At 35.0% G+C, this 25,085-nt stretch overlaps 1 protein-coding gene across 5 annotated transcripts in view; it reads right to left on the bottom strand.

Moving 5' to 3' along the window:
- Positions 1-25,085, bottom strand: part of LOC150108461 (uncharacterized) — a 591,316-nt gene that overhangs the window by 10,299 nt on the left and 555,932 nt on the right. For all 5 annotated transcript variants that reach the window (XM_090415866.1, XM_090415867.1, XM_090415862.1 and 2 more), the window contains one exon: positions 24,114-24,224. In XM_090415866.1, coding sequence (XP_090271992.1) covers positions 24,114-24,224 — 111 coding nt within the window. The remainder of the gene's footprint in view (positions 1-24,113; positions 24,225-25,085) is intronic.

A 25,085-nucleotide genomic window follows, 5' to 3' on the forward strand; every position in this document is an offset into this window, starting at 1 on the left:
ATAATGCTTGCTATTATTTAAACTTAGGATAATGCTTGCTATTATCCTAAGCTTGGTATGTAGGTAGTTTGTATGGCTATTCCAACTTTGATCGATCAGCATCGAAGTGAAGTCCGAGATAGCGTGTTGTTTTCACCTGTGTGATGGTTGTGATTTTAAGTTCTGCGCTTTGTGTATAGGAGGATGAATGTTGGATAGTGAAATATTTAGTTTCTATGGGCAGGGTGTGGGGGTTTTTCGGTTAACCAGTTAGTGATTTGATTAATGTCGTGTTGCATATTTGTGTAAGCGATATTTGCATTGTTGTGAATGGATACTATGGCCGTGTCGTCTGCGTACTAGAAGATTTTACTTTTTAGGGGGAGTTGGTTTATGTCGTGTGTGTATATGTTAAATAGAATGGGAGATAGGACAGCTCCTTGTGGTACTCCACAGGTTACATGTACCTCTTTGCTGTATGCTGATCCTATACGTGTGATGTGCTTTCTGTTTTTCCTGTATGCTTTAAACCACTGGAGTAGACGACCTCCAATTCCGATATGGGTTAGTTTCGTTAACAAGGTTTTGTGTGTTAGTGTGTCAAATGCTTTTTGTTAGGTCAATGAATACCACTAATGTTATTCTGTTTTTATCCAATGCAGCGTTTATTAGATCTGTGAAATCTTCCAGGAGTGTTGCTGTTCCTTTATTTTTTTGAAAGCCATACTGTGTTTTGGGTATGATTTGAAATTTTTCAACGTATGTGGAGAGTTTCTGATGCACGATGCGCTCCATGATTTGGTTGATTACAGACAGCGTGGCGATGGGTATGTAATTACTTATGTTTCTTTTTCCCTGTTTGTGTATGGGTGTAATTAATGCAGTCTTCAGTGTTTCAGGTATGTGTCCCGTTTCGAAGATTTTATTTAACAGTTTTTGTATAACTGGAAGTAGGTTGGTTGAGTATTTCTTGATGTCTTTTGGTCTGATTCCGTCTATCCCCGGTCCTTTGTTAGGGTTAATTTGTTGAATTGCCAGTGATAGTTCTTCTTTTGTTACTGTGGGGAACCACATCGACTGGGTTGCTCGTGGACCTAGTGGAGAATGTTCGTTTGTGTGAGGAAAGGTTGTTTCTTGTAGCTTTTGGAGAGTTCACGAAGTGCTGATTAAAGTTGTTTGCCAACTGTTTGAGGGATTTGGGGTCGTAGGCAAAGCTGTGTTTTATTGTTTCTGAGGCAGTGGTACTGTGTATATTGTCCAGCATTTCATTTATCAGGTGCCAGGTTTCCTTTATGTCATTCTGAGCTGTTGTTAATTTGTTGCTGTAATAGTTTCTTTTTGCCGTTCTAATCTGTGTTGTTAGGAGATTCCGTTTTCTTTTGTATTCAGCTTTTAAAGCGATATTGTTCGGCGACTTCTTAAGTTGTTTCCATAGGGCATCTTTTCTTTGTATGTCTGTTAGTATGTTGTCTGTTATCCATGGATTTTGTTTCGTTTGGGGGCGTATTTTTATTTTTGTTAATGCTTTGTTATATATTTTGTTAAATGCAAGTTTAAGATTATTATATACAGCTTCAGCAGGGTCTAAAGATGCTATCTGCATCCAGTCTGTTTTTCTGATTTCATCGTTTACTATTGTTTCATTTAGAATGCTATAATACTGTTTTGTAGTCTCAGTGATTTTTATGGGTTCTGGTTCAGTGTGTAACTGTAATGCTGTGAAATAATGGTCTGCCAGTTTACACGTTATGACGGCTGCTGTGTGGTTGTTTGGAGGGGCCCTTATATTTATATGATCAATGCAGGATGAGGTTGTTGTGTTTCCGACTATCTCTTCTCGTGTATACGACTGTATGGATGGGGTTATGTTATATGCCGATAATAGGTCTAGGTATTGTTCTGTGTTGTTATTTATGTTCCTAATGTTTATATTAATGTCTCCTATTATTATCAAGTATTCTGAGGTGCCTACTTCCGTAGCTGAAAGCCATCTGTTTAGTTCTTCTAGGAGTGGTGCTTAAGTTGGGTGGTCTGTATATTGCGTTTAATATCAGGGAGTTTTCTTGTTTGATGTTTTTAATTTCGATGCATATGTTTTCTGCGTATTCTAATTTATAGTTTATTTTTGTTACTTCTAGTTTATGTTTGGTAAATATTATTATACCACTGCCTCGTTTTGTTTGTCTGCAGTGTTTGTGTTGTTGGAAGTGTGGCATTTGGTAGGTGGATGCCTCTTTGTTTGTTGTAGATACTTCAGTCAGTATTAAAATGTCTATTTCGTCTATATCTTCCTTCAGATAAGCTTGCAAGGTCAGCCAGTATTTTTGAATGCTTCTGATGTTGATGTGGAGAACAGATAGTCCTTTTTTGGGAATTGTCACTTGTTTCCATTCTGTTATTGATTTCAGAATGTGGCAATTATCATGTTCCGGGGTGATTATGTCTGCATTCATGTTGGTTGGTGTGCTGTTCCTTCTTTACGAGTTGTCAATATTCCTTTCAATGTGGCAGCCTGTTGAGGTCGTCTACGGATTTTATTTCGATTGGTTTTGCGTCTTGTGTCTTTCTAAGGAATATTTTGCTGTCTCTTATCCATATAAACTGGTAATTGTTTTCTGTTTTTACTTTCCTTGCTTGGTAGAATATTTTCTGATAATATGGCGTTAGGTATTCGGACAAGTATATTGGGGTATTGTCGTGGTCTCCTTTCAGATCCTTGACTACTGGTTTTTTAATCCTGCTAACTTTTATAAGTGTAGTTTTTGTTGGGCTGTTGGTGAGTCGCACTACGAGGGGAGAAGAGCGGGTATTATTTTCTCTTTTCCTTTTTTGTGGTAACCGATGAACTGACTAGATGTCTCTTGATTCAATGGGAGAGCCCATTTTTTGGCTTAGTTGTATTACGGTGTCTCTTAGATGTTCTGTAGCTATTTCTGGGAGACCATTTATGAGGAGATCATTTTTATATTTTATATATAATAATAATAATAATAATAATAATATATATATATATATATAAATTTTCTTATTCTCGAATTATATCGTACTATATAAATATCACAATTACAAATTATAGTTAATGCAATAAAAATAAAATTTTTAATCAGTCAAATTATTATGAATTCTAAATAATCTAACATTTTCTTAATACATCACCAGTTTTATTGTAATTTGTTTGAAGTAAAACGTTATCAATATTACCACAGATTTTATTTCACAGAGTAAGCATCGACTCAGCGAAAATTGTATAAATATTCTGGATTGTTTGTTATATTTTTATTTTTAGTGGAAATTGTTAGTTTAAGACAGACAGTGAATTCATACCGTCGACAGGATGTAGCATAGAGGTAGTCTGCCTAACGGCGCTGCTTAATAAGGGCACTCGTTCAGCCGTATTACGGCAACATGATATTTTACAAAAATACAGAGTTTAGTTTAGCAAATAAAAAAGGCGCCATCTCCCCACTGACAGTTAAATATGTGCTTATTATATTTTATTAATAAAACATTACAGTCATACATACTAAAACTAAACATTTTAGAACCCACATTAGATACTTAAGTAAATAAAGTATCATACGATGTGAATTTCATAAACTTTTATAGTCTATATATATATATATTAAATTATATTATGCATGAATTCTCCTACTCAAATTGCGAATCACTATCGCTCCGACTTTCACATTTTACTCCCTGCAGTAAACAATACGCCCTCCACAACAGCAACTGTACTGCAGAAACACAAAAAACAATTCGTTTTATAATGTCACTGAATAAGGTTCACAGACATTTGCAGACTGTGTAATATATTTCTCAAAAAAAAAAAAAAAACAGTGCAATTAGAGACGACTGGGAATATATAAACACTAACTAATAATCACATCTCCTCTGCTGTATAGACTGGAGCAAACCACATGTTGCAGGTGCAACATGTGGTTTTGCTTGACACTACCCCGTCATGAGCGTGTTAAAACTAAGAAATATATAGTGAATGCATTTCAGATATTATGGAAATCGATTTAAGAGAATTAGCAATTGTCAGCTTGTTTTGTTTGGGCCGTGCGATCTTTTGTTAATACCGCACCAATCATATGCACTTCTTAATAGTTGCTTTTTCTCTACTGGCCTACAATCGCCCACATCTTTCACTTCTCATTAGTAATTTGTCAAGGATTGTTCATTACGTATCTCAAGGTTTAAATTACTGGTAATTTTTGCTTGATATAATGGGAAAGGGATGACTCTATTTGGGTAGATAACTTTGATTGCACACAAGGAAACTGCTCTCGAGGACAGAAGAAGTGATGGATCATTGACTTACCAAGAAGCTTCTTGGTAAGTCATACCCATTTACAGTTGTTTTTTTTCTTGAAAACTTTAGTTTCCGAAAATCCCAGCATATATCTCGGACCACGATTTTTTAGCTTTAATTTTGGTAAAAAGTGCGAGTTATAGTCGAGTAAATACGGTAATTTTTTTAGCTTTCAAATTCTAAAGTATGGATCATTGGTTAAAGACTGGATTTATAAAACGCACAAAAGAGAGCAATATAGCAGATATAGAAATAGGCAATTTCACTTGTCTCATTGATGATAAATTATTTATATTAAAAATAATTTAAAATAGTAAAATATGTAAAAATGTATAGTATCTTTATAAATTTTGTTCTATTAAAAATAAATCTTTTTTTTTTGTTGAAATGTATATCTAAATTCAAATAAAACAGACATTTAAAATGAAATATATTATTTATTATTATTATTATTATTATTTTGATAAGGGTATTTTGAAAAGGTACTTGGTAATAATGAAAATTAAAGAAGGGGTACACAGATATCTGAAGTTTCAGAAACACTGATTTATCCAAATATTTAGTCTGAAACATAGGTGTATAGTACGATGTTCGTTTTCTTAAATTCAGCTTAAATTCATATTTGGATAGACGCTATGTCGTCTATCCAAATATGCACTTCTTACATTTGTTTCAGCGTCATTTCAATTTTGAATGTGAAATGACGCTGAAATTGTGTATTGTGTTTAATTGACTTTGGACAATTTTTGACTTGTTTTTGTGAATTTGGATTATTATTCACGTAAACTAAGTACGTCTATTATATTTTTGCTAAGTTTGAAAATCAGTTTCATTGTTTCATTTTAGTTAATTATCTTATTTTGAAAAAAAAATTTTTTTTTATCTTATGTTGGGTAGACGTCTAGAAAATAAGAGATTTATTTATATATTTGTTCTTCTTCTGGTTGGAAGACATTGGGGTTGGGGTCCTTTTACTAATTTCTTTAATAAATAATTTTAATATTCTAGAAATTTTTTAATGATTAAACAATTACCAGAATGTAAAAAATATTAAATAAATGTCACTGAGAAATAAAGCAGTGCCTAATATCTCTACTTGCTAATTTTCAAAAAAAATACCTAAAATGTAAGCATATTTATTATTCAAAACATTTGAAAAATCAAATTCTGTAGTAAAAAAAAATAGTCAGTTTTGGGCCATTCACTTTAAAAATAATAGGGGTTAAAAAATAAGTTTAAGGGAAAATTTCAGCAATTATTATTTATTTTGGCGAACAATTTTTAACGCTCTTCTTATTTTAAAGTCTAACCAAGTATGTTAACCCCCAGATGTCGGGAAAAAAGCCAAAGAAGTTTTCTGGTGCACAAAACAGGAAAAAACAATTGCAACGAGTACAACTGGAACATAAATTGGCTGGATCGCTGAATAAATTTTTAACTTCAGGACCACATAAAAAACGAAGAACAGAAAGTCCTGACGAAGCAAGTACTCCGTGTAGCTCTACTATAGAAAAAGAGAGGACACAAGATAACTACGAGGAAATAAATGTTATATGAAACTGGCCTGACAGGAGTGTCTACAGAAGTTGCAGCAGAAGAAATATTGGATTCCGATTCAGCTAAAACACGAAACTTCAAATTTTACTTTAAATTTTAATGTTAATGATCCCAATACTTGGCCGAATCATATAACTACCAAAGTTAAAGATTGTTTAGTTGAGCATTGCCCGCGTCAAGTAGTTAATAAAGAATTTCCCAAAGATGAATCTGGCCGCAAGTTTTCCGATTCATACTATTATCGAACTTTAGCAAATGCAAATGGAGAAAAACTTTTACGAAGTTATTTAGTTTATTCAGAATCGCGAAATTCGGTTTTCTGTTATTGTTGAAAAATATTTGGTAGTCAAAATTCTCAACTTACTAACGAATACGGTTGTAACGATGGGCAACATTTGAGTCATATACTAAAAATACACTAGACAAGTTCCGCGCACATTAAAAACTGTTCAAAATACAGCGAACTTAAAATGTCGTTGATTAAGAAATGCATTATGGATTGCACACAACAAAGATTATACAAAACTGAGAAAAAATATTGGCAATCTGTTATAGCACGGTTAATCTACATAATACAATATTTATCAAGACAGTGTATAGCTTTTAGAGGTTCTTCACAAAAGCTTTTTGAAAATGATAACGGCAATTTTTTAAAGTTAGTAGAAACTGTCGCTAAATTTGATTCGATAATGGCAGAACACTTGCATCGCATTCAAACATCACAAAAAAAGGAACATTGCTCATTATTTAGGTGATAAAATACAAAATGAAATCATCAGTATAATTTCTGAAGCTATAAAACAAAAAAGTTTAGATATGGTTAAAGAGGCGAAATATTATTCATTAATTCTTGACACTACTCAGGATATAAGCCACACAGAACAATTTTATCTATTGTTATTAGATTTGTTAATCAGAATAAAGATACAAATATAGCAGAAATTCATGAACTTTTTTGGGGTTTTCAATCTGTAGAAGATACCACTGGGCAAGGACTATTTCAATTTATAAAAAATTATTTAAAATTATTGAATATTAACATTTCGGATTTACGCGGCCAAGCTTATGTTAATTGTTCAAATATGCGAGGTAAACATAATGGACTGCAGAAAAAAATCCTTGAAATAAATTCAAGGGCTTTTTTTTTATTCCGTGTGCTGTTCATTCATTAAATTCGGTAGTTAATGATGTGCAGCTAAGATATCCTGTGAAACTGTAAATGTTTTTGGGCTAATGCAGGAATTATATAATTATTTTTCAATATCTGTGAAGCGTTGGGCTATATTAAAAAAACATATTCGTGTTTTAAATTTTAAACCACTTTCTGCTGCTAGGTGGGAAAGTAGAGTAGAAGCAATAAAGCCACTTAAAAATAATATCAAGGAAATTTACCAGGCTCTTTTTGATATTACGGAAGATGAAACTAAAGATATCGATTCTAGAGTTCAGGCAGACAACTTAATTTCAAAGATTTATTCGTTTAAATTTATTTGCTCTGTTCATGTTTGGTACGAAATCTTAAGTCTCGTAAATGTTGCAAGCAAAATAATGCAGAATCCGACATTTGATATAGGAAAATTACAAAAAATCTTGATTATGTTATACAAGAATTAAATACTCTCCGAACAGACCGATATTTTGAAAATATTATAGAACTGCAAAAGATCTTAATATTAATCCTATATATATATATATATATAGCAGACACATCATCAGCTATCACTAAAAGCTCACAAGCAGTGGACCGAGCGCCTTCGCCCATTCACAGCAGCTAATACAGATGCAGGGATTAAGGGTGAAGGAATCAGTCCATACGCCAAAGAAATTAACATTTTATTTCACACAAAGGCAGTTACCGTATTTACTCGAATAAAGCTCGTCCTCACGTATATCTCCCACCCCTGATTTTACTTCATGAAAAAAGAAATTAAAAAGTTTCACATATACCTCGCACACGAAAAAAGTTTAAAACTTTAAGAAATAGATAGTGAATGTTGTTATGGTAGTTTCAGATATTTTGGAATTCGGTTGAAGAGAATCAGCAATTCAACTCAACAATCGTCGTCGGCTTGCCCCTGTCGTTGAGCCGCTTTCACTTCTCTTTACCCATTCATGAAGAATTGTTCATAACGCATCTCAAGTCTTGTAAATTGCTAGTCATTTTTGCTTGAAAGATGAAGAAACATTTGATTTATTGATTTTGCAGAAAAACATGGCAATGGAGCATTGGGACGTGAGTTTACAGTGAACGAGTTTAATGTGCAATATTGGCGTAAACAGAAACTTGCATTACAAACACCAATAAGTCAAGAAAAACATTCCAATAACCTAAAAGTGGAAAGTCCTGCATTGGAGGACGAGTTATTTGAATATTTGTTAGGTTTCCGTAAAGGGGATTCTTTTAAGTCATACCCATTTTCAATTTTTTTTTTTCAAATCATGGTGATATTATGATTCCGAAATGATAAAAGTACAAGCAATAATGAAACAGCTTGTTTTTATTTACCGTATTTTTCGGACGATAAGATGCACCCCTAATTTATGAGACAATTTTTAGAAAAATATATTATTACTAGGGGGGGGGCTCCGCTCCCCTGGCGCCTACGGCTCTCAACACCTCGAGTTCCGGACTGGTAGGCCGGTTCTCCTTGAATTCTGATGACTCGAAAGGGGCTTCCTCTCCCCCCCCACCGGCGCCCCCCCCCCAGTTCAGAACTGGTAGGCCGGTTCTCCTTGAATTCTGCTGAAGACTCGAAAGGGGGTTTCCTCCCTCCACCCCACCCCCGACGCCCAACCCCCCAAGTTCCGGACTGGTAGGTCAGTTCTTGAATTCTGATGACTCGACACTCAAGGATAGCCCCTGAGTTTCAAAACGTTTCAAATAACTTGACAAAAAACGTTACAAAAAAAGGCTTATCATTTTATATTATAGGGTAGATATAAAAAATATTCACAAACCTTAAATTTCATTTATTATTACCATAACTTGTACCAGCAGCATTCAGTTCATCTTCACTGGTCTCGGCACTATCACTCGTCTCGTTACTGTTATTTTTCGTTATTTTGAAGAGAGTGATAACTATTGTTATCACTCTCTTCCCGGTATCACCTACCTTCGGACCATAAGCCACACACCAATTCTAAGTCGATTTCTCTACGTTAAAAGGTGCGTCTTATGATCCGACATCACAGTAATCACAGAACCTTGTCGCTAAAAGATTCATTCAAATATATCAAATATGAAGGCCGATCGCGTAAATAACATTGATAATTAAAATGTAAATGCATTCATTTCATAAATAATGTGAGCAATTATAAATTATAATGAATGCTGAGGATTTAATTCTAAACGCCAATTTATTTATTTTTCCTGAAAAACTTTAGTTTCCAAAAATCCCCGCATATATCCAGCACCACGATTTTTTAACTTTAATTTTTGGGGAAAATGTGTGAGTTATATTCGAGTAAATACGGCATAAGAGTTGGATGCGTGACGCTGGAAGAACGAGTTGATAAGGGAAGGGGTGGGGGGAGTTATTTATACTGGAAGAAGCGTGGGAGGTGGTGGTTGTGAAGAAAATCTGATATGCATTTGGTGGCATTAAGGAAAGATACTTACCGATAAATTGCTATTAAAAGAAACATCTCCTTTTATTATTATTGCAATCAAATAATATATACTTTTTGTTACGATAAAGAGTCAAGAGGCTATTTTTCCGGCGACATAAATTAAGTTAAGAGGATAATAAATCCAGTATTATTTTACAGCCGGGTACGAAACTCGGAGATCGAAATCTAAGAGTTTCATGCCGAAGAACTATCGGCGATTCCAAGCGTAAGTCATCACTTGGGTAATATAACACTATGGCAACTCGTGTCAAAGGTGGAACAAGCTCCGTCAATATCTTAATATTTTCTCATAATGTAAAACGCAGCTTAACTTAGGAGATGTATTACTGTTTTACATTATAAGGAGAGGTCACTACCCAGACCGGTTTCGACCTTTATTGAGGTCTTATCACTGAGTAGGTGGACCTGGAATATACACCGGTCTGGCAATTCGTTAGTAGGGGTATATGTAAGTTCGGTTCACTTAAACCTTGATATTCCAGGTCTACCTACTCACTGATAAGACCTCAATAAAGGTCGAAACGGGTCTGGGTAGTGCCCTCTCCTCATAATGGAAAACAGTAATACATCTCCTAGGAGCTGCGTTTTACATTATGAGAAAATATTAAAGATAGTGACGGAGCTTGCTCCACTTTGACACGAGTTGCCATAGTGTTGTACTACCCAAGTGATGACTTACGCTTGGAATCGTCGATAGTTCTTCGGCATGAAACTCTTAGATTTCGATCGCCGAGTTTCGTACCCGGCTGTAAAATAATACCGGATTTATTATCTCCTTAACTTAATATATCTTTTGGGTTTCTATTGTATAACAGGAATTGCATAATTTTATTATATAAAATATTTTAGCATATTAATATGTGAAATATTCGGAATTAATGTTTTAATTAATGAAATGAAAGTATTTGTCATGGTGATGCAAAGATCATAAGCATAGATCCTATAGTAAAACTACTAAGTCAATGTTATGATAGGGTGACTAACCGTCCAGCTTTATCCGGGACAGTTCTGGAATCCGTATCTTGGAACATGTCTGAAAGTCCCGAATTTTATTTACCAGGCAAAGAATTGAGGGGGGAGGGGATAATAATTTTGTAAGCTGAGGCCTGTAAGAAAGCTCTGAATGAAGTGTTAATTTCTGGTTTGCGCCATTGTTATGACTCTCGATTGTGTTAGTGTGTCTTTTCAATTTATAGTGAGATTTTGGTAGCATTAATGACTACTGGAAGTTAATTATGATTAGGTCTGTACTACAAAATTAGGAAGGTTTTGTATATTTTTCTAGCTAACTGCATAAAGATGGATGACGAAGCAATGAATGAGCTGTTGCAAAATCTCGATTGAAAACAATGTCATGTTGCTCAAAGAATTTATATACAAAATAGATGATAATTGGCCTGTATATCTTAAATTATTCACCACAACATCAAATACAGAAGGAGAAGAAAGCAATCCAGATGAGGAAAATGATAAATTAGAAATGCTGTCTCAAAGGGAAACACATCAGTAGACTATTAGGCTGAATACATACAAAAAAGAGTAGAACAGAACCGGATGCCATTGAAGAATCCACTTCAGACAATATCACTAAGGAAAGAATTCCTCCAATTCTGCGTGACGAAAACAGTCGGTCCGTAGTTACATCTATTACTAAAGAGCATAAATTAAAAAAAAAATCTGGACTAAAAATACAAATGAAGGTGTTGGAATTCAACCGACTGCAGCATTAGATTACTGTAATCTATCCAAACTTCTTGATAATTTGAACATCGCTTACCACGATTTCGCGCTCAGCAGTGGGGAAAAAAAAAAAAAAAAAAAAAAAAATCAAAGTGGTGTTGAGGGGAATCACCGAATCAATCTCAACAGATGAAGCGGCTAGAGATCACAAAAATCAAGGGCTTAACCTACGAAAAATTAGTAGGGTGAAGTGATCGGACAAGCCTCCTACGCCACTCATTCTAGTGGAAATAAGTAAAGATCAAAGATCTCTACTTATCGACATACAATCGGTATGCGGCCTCATGGTTACTCCTGAGCCACTTAGAAAGAAAGCATCCGCTGGTCACTGCCACAGATGTCAAAAACTTGGGCATGCCCAAAGGCTAAGTAAAGTAGAGTACACATGTGTCAAGTGTGGCAATAATAACCCAACAAACGTGTAACAAGGAACCCGGTAAATGCGAAAACTGTGCTAGACCATATTCTGCTAATTAAAAACATCCAAATAAACACATCTACAAAAAAAAATAATAATAATAAAAAATAAAAATAAATAAATAAAATAATAATAAAATGTTTTCTTAATCGCTAACAACAATCCACATTTGATAACTGCTCTCAAAACTCAGCATATGGAAAGTGCAATGCTTCCACCGCACATTACCAACCAGAAATCTCAAAGGAAACTAAATCATGGATACCTAACAAAACATATGCTGAGGTAACAAGCCTAGAGAAACTGTCCTGCGCCGAGAAAACCCCTGTATTCAACCAATCACTTGCCGTCGACATTGCATCATTAGCCAAAATGTTAGCAGATTTCAGTAAATCCAGTCTATCTGAGGAATCAACAAATAGATTTGTTAAACACGCTCAAGCAATATTATTGGCACTCAGCAATGAATAGAAACCCAATACAGTATATACTCTGTGTGTGTAGCCCGAAAAAACAAAAAAGAAATAAAAAAAAAAAAAAAACAGAGTAGAAGCTCTTTTGGCAGCACGCGCTCTCCATTAAAAATAAATAAATAAAATAAAATAATAATAATAATAAAAAGTTGGGTATCCTTGATTTAGAGCGATGTGTGGACGTTAGAGATTACTGTTGTTTACATCCTAGTAAAACGATTCCGAAACCGAAAGTTAATGGCTTTCCACGTGTGTGTTTACTCGTGACACCAGATGATGAATGAACCACTTCCTGGAAAACTCGGCCCCCGGGCCTGAAAGAACCTGCTGTTTATTATTGTATGGACCGTGTGCTAAGGACGATTTTTAAACGAATTTCACAACAGAATCATGAAGCTGCTGTTTAGGTATTCACAGAGTATTGTTAGTATGACGCAGTTATGCCCGTTCATTTTTTTTTATTTTATATGGCCGCTTTCGCACATGTGTAGTTGCGATAGTGACCGTATGTTGCGCTCTCGTCGCCGCGAGCTGCCACCAATGCCGATCTCATTCAGTTCGCTAATTAAAACTTGTTAATGTTTTGAGTGGAGTTTACGTGGGAGAATATTGGTACATAATTGTTTTCTTTACTAATTAAGTTTAGTTGCTTGTAGTGCTTCCGTTTTCAAGACCGCCATCTTCACCTCGATCTTCCTGTACTTCTCGTCTCGTTCTTATTGGTATCCAGTTCTTGACTTTCTTTGCCTATTCGTTATCCTGCATTCTTTCTGTGATTTTTTCATTCTTCTTTCCTTTTTTGAATCCAATTATATGTTGGCTATATTTTATAATTTTCTCTGATTTGTGAGTTCCGTATTTTGTTTAATATTGTTACACCTTCAAATTTTCCTAAATGTTTTCATCTCAGTAGTTTCATTGACTTGTTTATATTTTGTAGTTGCTGCATATATTAGTGTTCGTCTGATTACTCTTTTGAAGATTTTAATTTTTGTTTCTTTGCTTCTGTACTTATTCTTCCAGATGAGACTTGTAAGGTTAATATTAAACTAAATTAATGCACTGATTTGATTATACAATTTACTTATTGGAAACGATAACTGTAATTTAATTTAAATGTATTTTTGCTATGAAAAATTTACTACTTTTCTCGTACACTTCAAGTTTGCGACATTTACTGTTTTCAAGCAAAGCGCCATAACTGTAACACGTAATGCCAGCTCATTTTTCTCTCGTCATGACTAAAAAGAAATCCGAAAATGTGATGTGTAATGGAGTAAAAAGAACACAATAATATTGCTGTGAGAGAAAGGGATTTCGGAACTCGATAGCGGATTATGAAGTCTTTCATATAGAAAAAAAAAAGTTTAAAAATTATCAATTGTTTTACGACAATGACGACAGAATAACTGTTGGGGAAAGAAGATAGGAGGTTGTCTTAGCGACTAGTCGTTTTTTCGTAGTCTTTCATATTATAGAGAAAAAAACAAACTTCTGAACGTTTCTTCCGTCCTTAAAAGGGCTAAAAGGACGGAAGAAAGTGAAGATGATTTGCTTACGTTACGACTTTTAAAGAAAATCGGCAATTAAAATTGAAAGCATTTTTGTGGTTTTTTTAACAGGTAACGCTGTAGTGTTCAAATTAAGAATTTTTATTATTATTATTATAAAAATCTCCATGGAGTCAAAGACTCAGCATGGGAGGTCCACTGTTATACGCAAACTGTTTATCATAGCGCGCCTTAAATATATTTACTGTCTCTGCGCTCACCACACTCACAGGGAATGCATTCCAATCACTCACCGCTCTCCATGCAAAAAAACCTGCTCCTCACTCCCTTGCTCACACCCTCCTTATACTGCTTCCAGGGATGACCTCTTGTTCTCTTCCTATCTTCACCCATTCTGTGCAAAACCTCCCCGACATTAATCTGGTAATAACCTCTTAACAGCTTATGTCTTGATTATTTCCCCTCTCCTCCCTCTATCCACCAATTTCTGCAAACTGCATTTTATCAATCTGTCTTCATACTCAACATTCCAGAGACCAGAAACCATGTTAATCAATCATCGCTGAACTTTTTCAACACATCTTCATCTTTTTGAAAACCAGGTGACTAAATCTATGCACAGTAATCCATATGTAGCCTGATCAAAGCCTTGTACAAAGGAACCATAACATCCTTACTTCTATAAGTCAGTGTCCTCTGCATCATTCCCATTATCCACTGTGTTGTCCTCACAATTTTAGTAACATGCCCGAAATTTTAGGTCTTTGTCTACAATCACTCCCAAATTTCTCATCTCCTCTACCACTTCCAAGATATTTCCACCGATTGTGTACTCTACATCCCATCTCTGCTTCCCAAATTTCAAAATCTTACACTTTGCAACATTGAATTGACATCTCCACTCATTTACCTTACCCATTCGGTCAGTGTATTCAAGTCCTCTTGCAAAGCTACAGCATCTGCTCTACTCCTGATACCACTCTCTAACTTTGCATCATCTGCAAACAACTGCATATCACCATTCACACCTCTCCAAATATTATTTACATAAAAATTAAATAGCAATGGACCCAAAACAGACCCTTGGGGTACACCACTAGTAACTTTCCTCTTCTAGGATATCGCTTCTCCATAGACAACTCTCTGATACCTATCAGACAGCCAATCTCCAATCCAGCAAACTAATCTACTGTTCAGCCCCATTTGTTCCAATTCATTTACCAGCTTATCACATGGCAATTTATCAAATGCCTTTTCAAAATCTAAATATACCACTGTATATGCAACACCCTTATCCAATGCATTTGTCATTTTATTATAAAAAGTAAGCAGATTGCTAAAGCATGATCTTCCTTTAGTAAATCCATGCTGGCCACCAAAGAGTATTTTTCTGTTGTCAACCCAATTCTGACTCTTAGTCCTAACTAACTTCTCTAATACTTGAACCACAACTCCAAACACACAGACTGGTCTATAATTTAAAGTCCATTTACTTACTATTTATCCAACGTCTCGTGGAAAGGCTTAGACGTTGGTTATGCATTTTTTACTAAGTAATTTAAGGAAATTACAACGTCAACTAGGATATACATTAAAACTCAACAAATTTGGCTGCATGAGACTGCCTCCTCAAATTTGGGAAACCTACATCAGAAGACCTTCAGCCCAATCGCTCAAGAATACCAACATTGCCCGCTAGGGGGCGCCATCAGGACTCTAGGAGAAATAATAGCTTCCTGCTTCTTCCTCATTTACTGTTTGTTGTGCTTGCATGCACATGTCTTGTTCTTAAGTTTCTTGAAAATGGCAACGTGACGTTGCCGAAATATTGAAGTATATTAAAATTTATTTTAATGTATATCCTAGTTGACATTGTAATTTTGTTAAATTACTTAGTAAAAAATATCTATCCAACTATCTGGGAAAAAACTTCTTTAATAAATTTGTTGACAGAGACTCGGGATCAAATAACTTGATGATGAAGAGAAGACATTTTAAAGTTAAATAAAAAAAAGTGTAAATTATGTGAAAAGAATAATATATTTTGAATGCATTTAGAAAGATGCAGAAAATTCACTTGCCACTTATCTTTGATAACTTGCCTGTGGCGAGTGGATTTCTGGAGCTCTGCCTATAACAATATTTATATAAAGTGGACACATGTTTACAAGTATACCTAAACCTCAGTTGATGGTATACACAAGAACATGATTGATTATGTTTGAATTAATAGTAAATGAGTAAGTTGTGTGCAGAACACTAGGACATACAAAGACAGAATCTGACCATTCTTTTAACATTGAAGCCTGCTAATGCTGCTAGAATTTATCAGGATGAGTTGCTCAAATATTATGATCATGAAGTAGAAAGAATGTGGGATGGCTTCAAGAAGGCTGTTCATGAAACTATTCACTGTTTTAAGGTTAGAGAAAGAAATAAAAGAGAATTATTTGGGCAGTGACACAATGCAATTAATTAAAAGATGAATGCAGGAAGAGGCTGGAACAGCATCCAAATAATGAAAATAGACTAAAGTATAGGGAAATTAATAAACAAGTAAAAGCACATTTTAAAATAGATAAAAACTCCTAATTTAACAGCATAGTAGGACACACAGTGAATGCAGCCAGACAGAATAATCACAAAGGAATATAGAAAAGGATATATCTTCTTATATGATAATATAAAAAGATAGAGAAGGAGTGAAGTCATTGAAATAACAACATGACTGAAAAGCAAGATATCATCATGGCAAGGTGTCCAGAGCATTTTGATAATCTTTTAAACAATATTCAGTCTTGTAATCCAATTATCCTTTGTGAACGGACTAGAGTTTCCATCTCTTGATTTGATATTAGTTCAATTACACCATCTGAGGTTAGTCTGGCTATAACTAAATCAAGATCTCATAAATCACCAGGATATGATGAGATTATTGCAGAAATGCTAAAAGGAGATAATATAGAGTATATTAACTTGGCTGACTGAGATCCTAAACATTTTCTATCAAAGTGGTAAAGGTTCCAGAAACTTCAACTAGAAGTATAATAGTTCCCATTTTAAGGAAAGGTGATTGCTTTCTCTCTGTGTGTGTGTAAGAATTATAGGAGAATTATATTATTGTTTATTTTAGGTAAGGTGCTCTGCGCTGTAAAGTATCTGGTTAACAAGCAACTTAGAAATGAGAAAGGTGGATTTCAGAAAGAGAAAGGCGCTGCATAATTCTAATCATTTTTCACTGAGGCAGATCTAAAGAAATATTTAGAATTTCTTTCAGAAACCTGTGATCATATTTTGTTGACTTCAGTTGTTGTTGGCTTTTGATTCAGTTGATAGGCAAAATTTATGGAAGATTATAAGAGCTTACAGAATACCTGACAAACTTAGCATTATGACTGCTTTATTTGATGACAGCGTAGTTTGTGTTAAAGTTAATAAACATATATAGTGTATGGTTGATGAAGCATATAGTGAATAACAACTGAAGTGAGACAGGAGTATGTTCTGTCATTTTTTTCTATTTTAGTCTTGTAATTAATTTTGTGATGAACAACACTCTACAAATTAAAGTGGTATAAGGATCTTAGAGATCTTATCTGGATTATGTGGATGATTTGGCCTTATTCACATATAATGTGGGATAAATGAACTCCTTTATTGATGCAATTGTTGATGCTTGAAGTCATCTTGGTTTGCTTATCAATATTCAGAAAAACAGAAGCAATGAAATCTTTAGGAAAGCTTGAAATCCCTAGAGAACACATTCCTGGGAGGCAGACAGGGCATTGCCTCTCAGATATGAATGGTAGGAGGGAAATGAAATACCTTCTATGGACCAACAGTCAACGCCAGTGTCTAATCTAGAGTACAAAGCTGCAAACAGTATCTGTTCCCCATGTTAGGGGAAGCTGAACAAATTATTAAGGTTGGTCAGATGAGTTCTGATGCACTGACAGTAAAAACAACATAACATGATTGAAATCTGGTGCAGTATGAAACTACAAAGGTAAAGCACAACATGCTGGCCCAGATTTATAAAGTCCATATACCCAACTGATTGATTGGGGTTGGATCAACAAGTCAGCTACTGAAAAGCATGCAATAAAAGTAAAACTAGCAAGAGATGTGCTATTAGTAGCAATGTGGAATGTCTGTACTTTATGGGCTCCTGGAAAACTATGCTTACTTTGCAAGGAGATGGAGCAGTACTGATGCAACATCTTTGGCTTAGTAGAGATACATTGGATAGAAGGAGAGATGAAAGGGTAAGAATCATCTGGTCTGGGAATAGTACAAAGCCTGAAGCAGGGATTGAATTTCTTTTTGGTAAAAGAAGAAGAGAAGCATTATTAAGATCAAAAACCAGTAAATGAAAGAATGATAATGGCAAGATTTGAAAGAAGACCATTTAACATCACAATGGTCCAGATCTGTTCACTCACTTCAGAAAGTTTTGATGAAGAAATAGTCATTATATAGGCAACTTGGAAGCATGAATCAGTACCAAAGAAAGATATACGGAACATTGGAGAAAACTGGAATGCCAAGGGAATGGGAAAGTAATGGTCAAATATGGATATGAAAAAGCAGTGAAGGAGGAAGAAGAAGAATGCTTGACTTTGCCCTGAAGCATGACATGGTAATTTGGCAATACAAAATTCCAGCAAAAAAAGACTGCAGAGAGTGGACATGGCAGTCACCTGATGGAAGAATGAAGAACATGCTAGACATGATATATGCAAGAGATGAGTGACATCAGGCCTGCAGAGTTGAACATTTCAAGGAGCAGACATGGAATCTGGAATTAGATCGTAGCTTAGTGAATATCATTATTATTATTTGACATCTCCAGGGAGTCCAAGGACTCATCGAGGGAGGGCACCTCCTCTATAACTCTGTCTCCACCATTCAATCACCAAAAGACCGCAACTACACCATCTACCACAGACCATCACAAACATCCATGCCCATGCGGGATTTGAAACTACAGCCTTTTGGCTGGAGAGTAGATATGCTATCACTCGGCCAACCAGGCTGGCAAATGAGCTCTAGATTCAGTAAGCCTAAAGTCCAAAGTCTGGCTTAGATAAACAGCAAAGTTGCAATTCAACCAAAAAAAAATATATATAGCCCTTAAATCTTTAAGAAATAACCAAGATCTTCATCCTTGATTGAACAGCATACTTGGAAAAAATTAACCAATTGGTATCCGACCACAACATAAAATGGTTAACTACAAACCACATCAATAAATTTATATTGATGATATTTTCACTATTTGGTCCCATGGTGGTGAAACATTAAATATATTCCTAAGCCACCTGAACAATAACACAAACATATCCAATTCACCATCAAAATTGAAAACAATAATTTTCTTCCTTTTTTAGACACTTGTCACATGTCTTCCCTTAGGCTGCCTCTCCTTTGCGATCTACCGCAAACCTACATATACACAGGCCAATACACACTTAAAAAACTCATACTATCATCCAACACAAAAACCAGGGGTCATGAGCAACTTAGCAGGGGTGGGATATCATTGTGAATATCAAGTTGAAACTAAAATGACAACTGAAGATATAAGGACATTGAGCAAGAAAATCACATGTGAAGTGCTCAAAGAAGAACTGAAATCCATTACAGCAATGGAACTGGAAGATAGGAACAAGAAAGTTGGTATCTGAAATCAAGAGAACAGTGGAAGAAACAGTCCCAGAGACAGAGAAGCCAAAGAAGAGGATCTCAGAAAAGATCCTCTTCATTCAAGAAAATAGTGCCTCTGTAGTGCAATTGGAAGAAGGACAGTTGCACCCATTGATTGGAAAAAGGCCTAAGTTCAATTCTCGTTGTGGTTAATTCACCACAACGAGAATTTTTTCAATTGAAGGCGAGTTAGCTGATCCCATATGGTGGTAGCAGGATTTTTTCTCCCAGAAACTTGGGTTTTTTTTCATCCTGCATATAGACAAATCAGCCATCAGGACACATGCAATTTACAGACAAAAAAAAATACTAGTGGTGGTGGTGGGCAGTAGATGGCATTGGGGTAGATGATGATGATGATGGCAGTAGTGGTTTGGTGTTGTTGATGAAGTGGTGGAAAGTAGATGCCCTCCCTCAATGAATCTTTGGACTCCTTTGTTATATAATTGTAATAGTAGTAAAAAGAAGCATTAAAGGTTAGGATAGATATTTCTATGGAAACCGAAGAACAATATAGAGCAAAATGCAATGAAATGAAGAAGGCAGCAGGAAGAGACAAATCAAACATTTTACAAGAACATTGCAAGGATATCAACAACTATAGTGGTGAATACAGTAAAAGAGAAGTATACAAGATGGTCCAAAACATCAACAAGAAATGAAAGAAGAGAACCATAAAAGATAAAAAAGGGTGAAATCTTGATGAACACAGGAGAAAGATGGACAGGATATTACTCAGAGTTATATAAGACACAGGAAAATGTTGAGGTCCAAAAGAGGCTGATGAATTGAAGGAAATACCAGCAAGCACAGAGGGGAGAGACACATATACTGAGGGCTGTAAAGGCAGTAAAGCATTTGAAGAACCATAAAAGCTCAAGAAATGATAAGATCACTGGTGGAATACTAAAGAATGGCAGTGAGGTGATGATAGACGAACTACATTTATCATGTAACGTTATGTGGGATGAAGGGAAAGTACCAAAATGATGGAAAAGATCAATTCTAATATGTATTCTCAAAAAAAAAAAAAAAAAAAAAGGAAGCAAAATGGATTGCAGAAACTACAGAATAACTGCTCTAATGTGTCAGAAAAAGTACTTATGATGATATTAACAGAAAGAATAAAGAATCTAATTGAAGAAAATCTAGAAGACAAGCAAGCAGTATTCATAAGAGACAGGAGTAATGTGCACTAAATATTAATGCTAAGATTAATTTTGGATAAAGCTCTATGTTTATTTATTTATTTATTCGTATGGCATGAATAACAAAACATGCAATACAATACACTGTCACTTTAAAAATGTATAAAATTAAAAGTCAAAAGTCATTTTAAAAACCAATAAAATTAAATGGTTACATCCATATTGGTCAGATAGTTCGTAGCTTTGGGTGTAGCACTTAAAAAGTCCAATTTGTTTACTGAATATGATCTGAGATAACACTGAGTCACAATATGGTACATTTGTCTTTTAGCTCCACAATCACAATGCGGGGATGGTCGTTTACCCCATTTAAAAAAGCATGTCTGCACATACACCATGACCAGTTCGTGTTCTATTAAGCTGAGTCCAGGATTTTCATGGAAGGTGTGAGCAAGCATCAAAGCTCCATGTAAAAAATATTTATGCCTGCTTTGTCAACTTTTAGAAAACATTCAACAGCATTGATCAGAAAGATGAATTGAATGAATTATGTTCTCTCTATAATGATGGAGTGGATAGGAACCTGATATGTCTATTACAGGGGCTGAGGCTGCTGTCAGAAATTGGGGAGAAACAGGAAAATGGTTCTGAACAACAAGGTGATGCATGAAGACCCAGTATCTCCGAGCATCTTTATCATGCTTTTGGAAAGAACAATGGGTATCAACAAAGGAGAATATGTGGGAAATTTCAGTTCAAGGCAAAAAACATCAATAATTTATGATTTACAGATAGAATTTAATGCGAAAATAATTTGGAGAAAACTTAAGCTTTTTTGGGACATATCTACAGGATGAATAATAGCAAAAAGATTAAAACCTTGATGTTTAATACAATGGATGGTATAAACAGGTGATTCAGCTGCATCTTGAATACTGTGCATAGATTTGGTCATCTGGGTTTCTTGGGATTTAGGAGGTGGTAAAGAGGATTCAGAGATGAGTGATTAAGCTGATGACATCTGTGGAATGCTTTCTATGAGGATAGGTTGAAGGTGTGTGTGGGTTAAAATGTTTAGTTTGATAAGCAGAAAAGAGGGGACATGATAGAAACATATTAAAGAGATTTTATAAAATTGATGCAAAGGACAACCAAAATGAGAGTGGATAGATGATGTGAAAGAATGTTATGGAAAGAGTTTGCAGTATTTAAGTCACCTGACAATGGGTGGAGAGGGAATGCAAAGAATGGTGAAAACTGCATTGGATGCCAATGGACATTGATGATAATGATAGGTAATGAAAATAGGTGACAAAGATGAGTTTTGTGTCTTTCTTAAAAGATGTGCTATAGAACAAGTCTCTCACATCAGTTATCTTAGAAATTATGTAAACTGATTATTATTATTGTATGGTATTGTCATGGAGTCCAGAAACTCATTGTGGGAGACCCACACTAATGTTTATACACACAAAACCTATCATACCTCTTTTTTAAACTCATTTACTGTGAAGATACTCATAACTAATTCTAGCAATCCACTCCACTTGTTCGTCACTCTCCACACACAACAATCTAGTTCATACACATTTACTAACCACACTCTTACACAACTTCCAGAGATGACCTCAAGTTCTCCATTTGTCATATATTGAAAAATTTCCTTTGCATTAATTTTATAAAATCTCTTTAATATGTTTCTATCATGTCCCCTCTTTTATGCTTATCAACTAAACATTTTAACCCACACACCTTCAACCTATCCTCATAGAGAGCATTCCACAGATCTGTCATCAGCTTAATTACTCATCTCTGAATTCTCTTTACCACCTCCTAAATCCCAAGAAACCCAGATGACCAAATCTATGCACAGTCAAGATGCAGCTGAATCACAGCCTTATAAAGAGGGATAATAACTTCCTGCTCTTTATTAGTTGGTGCATTTTTCAACAACCAAGTAATCCTTTCAGCTATTTTACCAACTTTTGCAATATGCTGTCTGATCTTTAACTCTCTGTCCACCATTATTCTCAAGTCCCCAGCCTCATTAATTTCCTGCAATCCAGTACCGTCAATGTGATACACAGTATGTAACCTTTACAACTCCAAGTGCATAACCTTACATTTTGCAACATTAAATTGACAATCATTATCCTTTGCCCACAATGCTAGTTTTCTTTTTTTAAATCATCCTACAGCATATCTACTTAATCATTATCAGATATTGTCCTCCTCAGTTTTGCATCATCAGCAAACAACTCAATATCTTCCCTTAAATCCTTCCCTATATCACTGATATACAAATAAAAAAGTAGTGATCCAAGTACAGAACCCTCAGGTATTCCACTATCACTCTCAATTTGCTTGATTCCACTCCACCATATACTACCCTTTACTACTCATTTGACAGAATACCATTCCCATGCTATTCTGTCAAATACCTTTGCAAAGTCCAGCAGTATCATATCGTAGCCATTTCTTTTATCCAATTTTGTTGTCACTTTATTATAAAATGTGAATAAATTTCAATAGCAGGCCAACCCTTTACAAAGGCTGCTGCCCTATGGAGTATCATATCCCTATCCACCCACTGTTGGATTTTACCTTTAACCAACTTTTCCAATACTTTAACAACCACTCCTGATATATTAAATGGTCTGTAGCTTGTCCACAGACCATTTAATATATCAGGCTATTGGAGCTTTGACAGAGCTGAGACTTAGAATGAACAAATGCATTAGAGGCAATGCCAATTCTCTTGCACATTCATGTAGTTCACAGGCTGATATACCATCCAGTCCCACTGCTGTACAATACGATGAACACTTTCTGTTCATCTCCTAAAATTTTGATATGCATCTCTGTCACAACAGTAACTGCACGATCTCCACCTAGATGATATACCTTTACAAAATAGTCACTCAGCAACTCAACTATTTCTTTTGCTTCTGTTGCCTTTCTGCATCAGCATTGATTAAAATCATCCTACCTAGTCATTTTAGAGGATTAGGAAGTTCTTCAGATGTATTCAGAAAGTTATGGAAACAGCAGAATATCAGTAAAGATAAAACAAAATTTACAAATAGTCTGGCACTCCCTTTTTTCATTATGGAATGAAGACATGGACATTATGCAAGAATGATAACTATAGACTTGATGCTTTTGATCAACAGTGTTTAAGGAGTATTTTGGGGATAAGATGATTTGTCTTCATGAATAATGATGAAATGCATTGGAGGAGTAGTCAGGAACCTCTTAGCCTCTGTAAGGAAAAGCTATGATGGTTTGACCATATTAATTAGAATGTGGGATATCATATCCCACATTCTAATTAATGTGGGATATCATATTCACTTAGTCAAAAAAATTACATCATGATTCAGAAGGTATTAGGAATAGAGGCAGGTCCCAAATGAAATGTATCACCAGTATCAAACATCATGATAGCTTTAAGCAGTAGAGTATGCAGACAGACACACCTTGCATAGGTAGCTGTTCAATCTGGTCAGACTTCTATGTATGTATTTTATTAATACATCACATCAGTATCATAACAGTTTTAATATATATAATTAGAGCAAAATCAATTTACTTGAATTCTGTTTTATGGGTGCTTATTAAATGTAGTTTACTTACCTGGTTCACTACTACTTGCACTCTGGGCTTCTGTTTTACCAGATGACAGTGGATCTAAAAGTTTGATTGGTGGTAAACTTGGAGGGCTCTTGGCTCGGACTGGAGTGTCTGCTACAGGCAGATAATAAAATCAAATTGAATATATGCTTATAACTACTTGATAATCCTTACTAAAATATTTACTACAAGTCACAAATCATCTTTAACTTCAATAATAATAATAAACTAAATCATTCATTTTCCAGATATATATTTTTTATTTAAAAGTGCTTTCCATTTTTATTTGAAGTTATCAGTTAAATAATATAAAAACAAATTTTTTTTAAGAATAGCTTTCAATGAATTACTATATAATCCATATCATAAAGATATTATTCGTGACACCTCCAAGAGTCCATAGACTAATCGCAGGAGGACACTCCATCTTCTAAAGGCTGCAGGATTAAAGAAGGACCCTCCCACCCTAATGTTTTCATCACTGTTCATCAGAGTATCAGGGTAAACAGTGACAGGTTAGCTACTGGAACAACTTCAATTAAACGAAGTTGAAAATAGACACTATCAGCATAAGAGGTATTAATAGAAAAGTGATGTGAAGCTAGCAGAGTACTTTACAAAAATGCCATGTCTACACAACATTTCTATGAATTATTCTGCTAACTGTGAAATTCGACAATGAGACTTATTGTGCCTGTAGTTCTACAGAAGATTCTCAAAGAGAAGATGAGTGGAGGAATTTTTTGAGTTATTGGAGAATATGGTTGGCATAAAGAGAACACATAATTCTTGTTAGCAACCTGAAGATTTGAGTAGGAAATGAATTCCAGGCATATAAAAATGTTTGGGGAAAATTTGAAAAGTAGACCAAAACACTAATAATAACAGTAAGTAGGAACACACACGCACACGCACACACACACACACACACACAAATTAATTTAAAAAAATCATTAACCCACCTACAGTAGTAAT

This window comes from Typopeltis vanoorti, chromosome 3 (assembly GCF_054136105.1).
Source record: "Typopeltis vanoorti isolate ZY-2024b chromosome 3, IOZ_Tvanoo_1.0, whole genome shotgun sequence".
In the NCBI taxonomy this organism is placed as follows: Eukaryota; Metazoa; Arthropoda; class Arachnida; order Uropygi; family Thelyphonidae; genus Typopeltis; species Typopeltis vanoorti.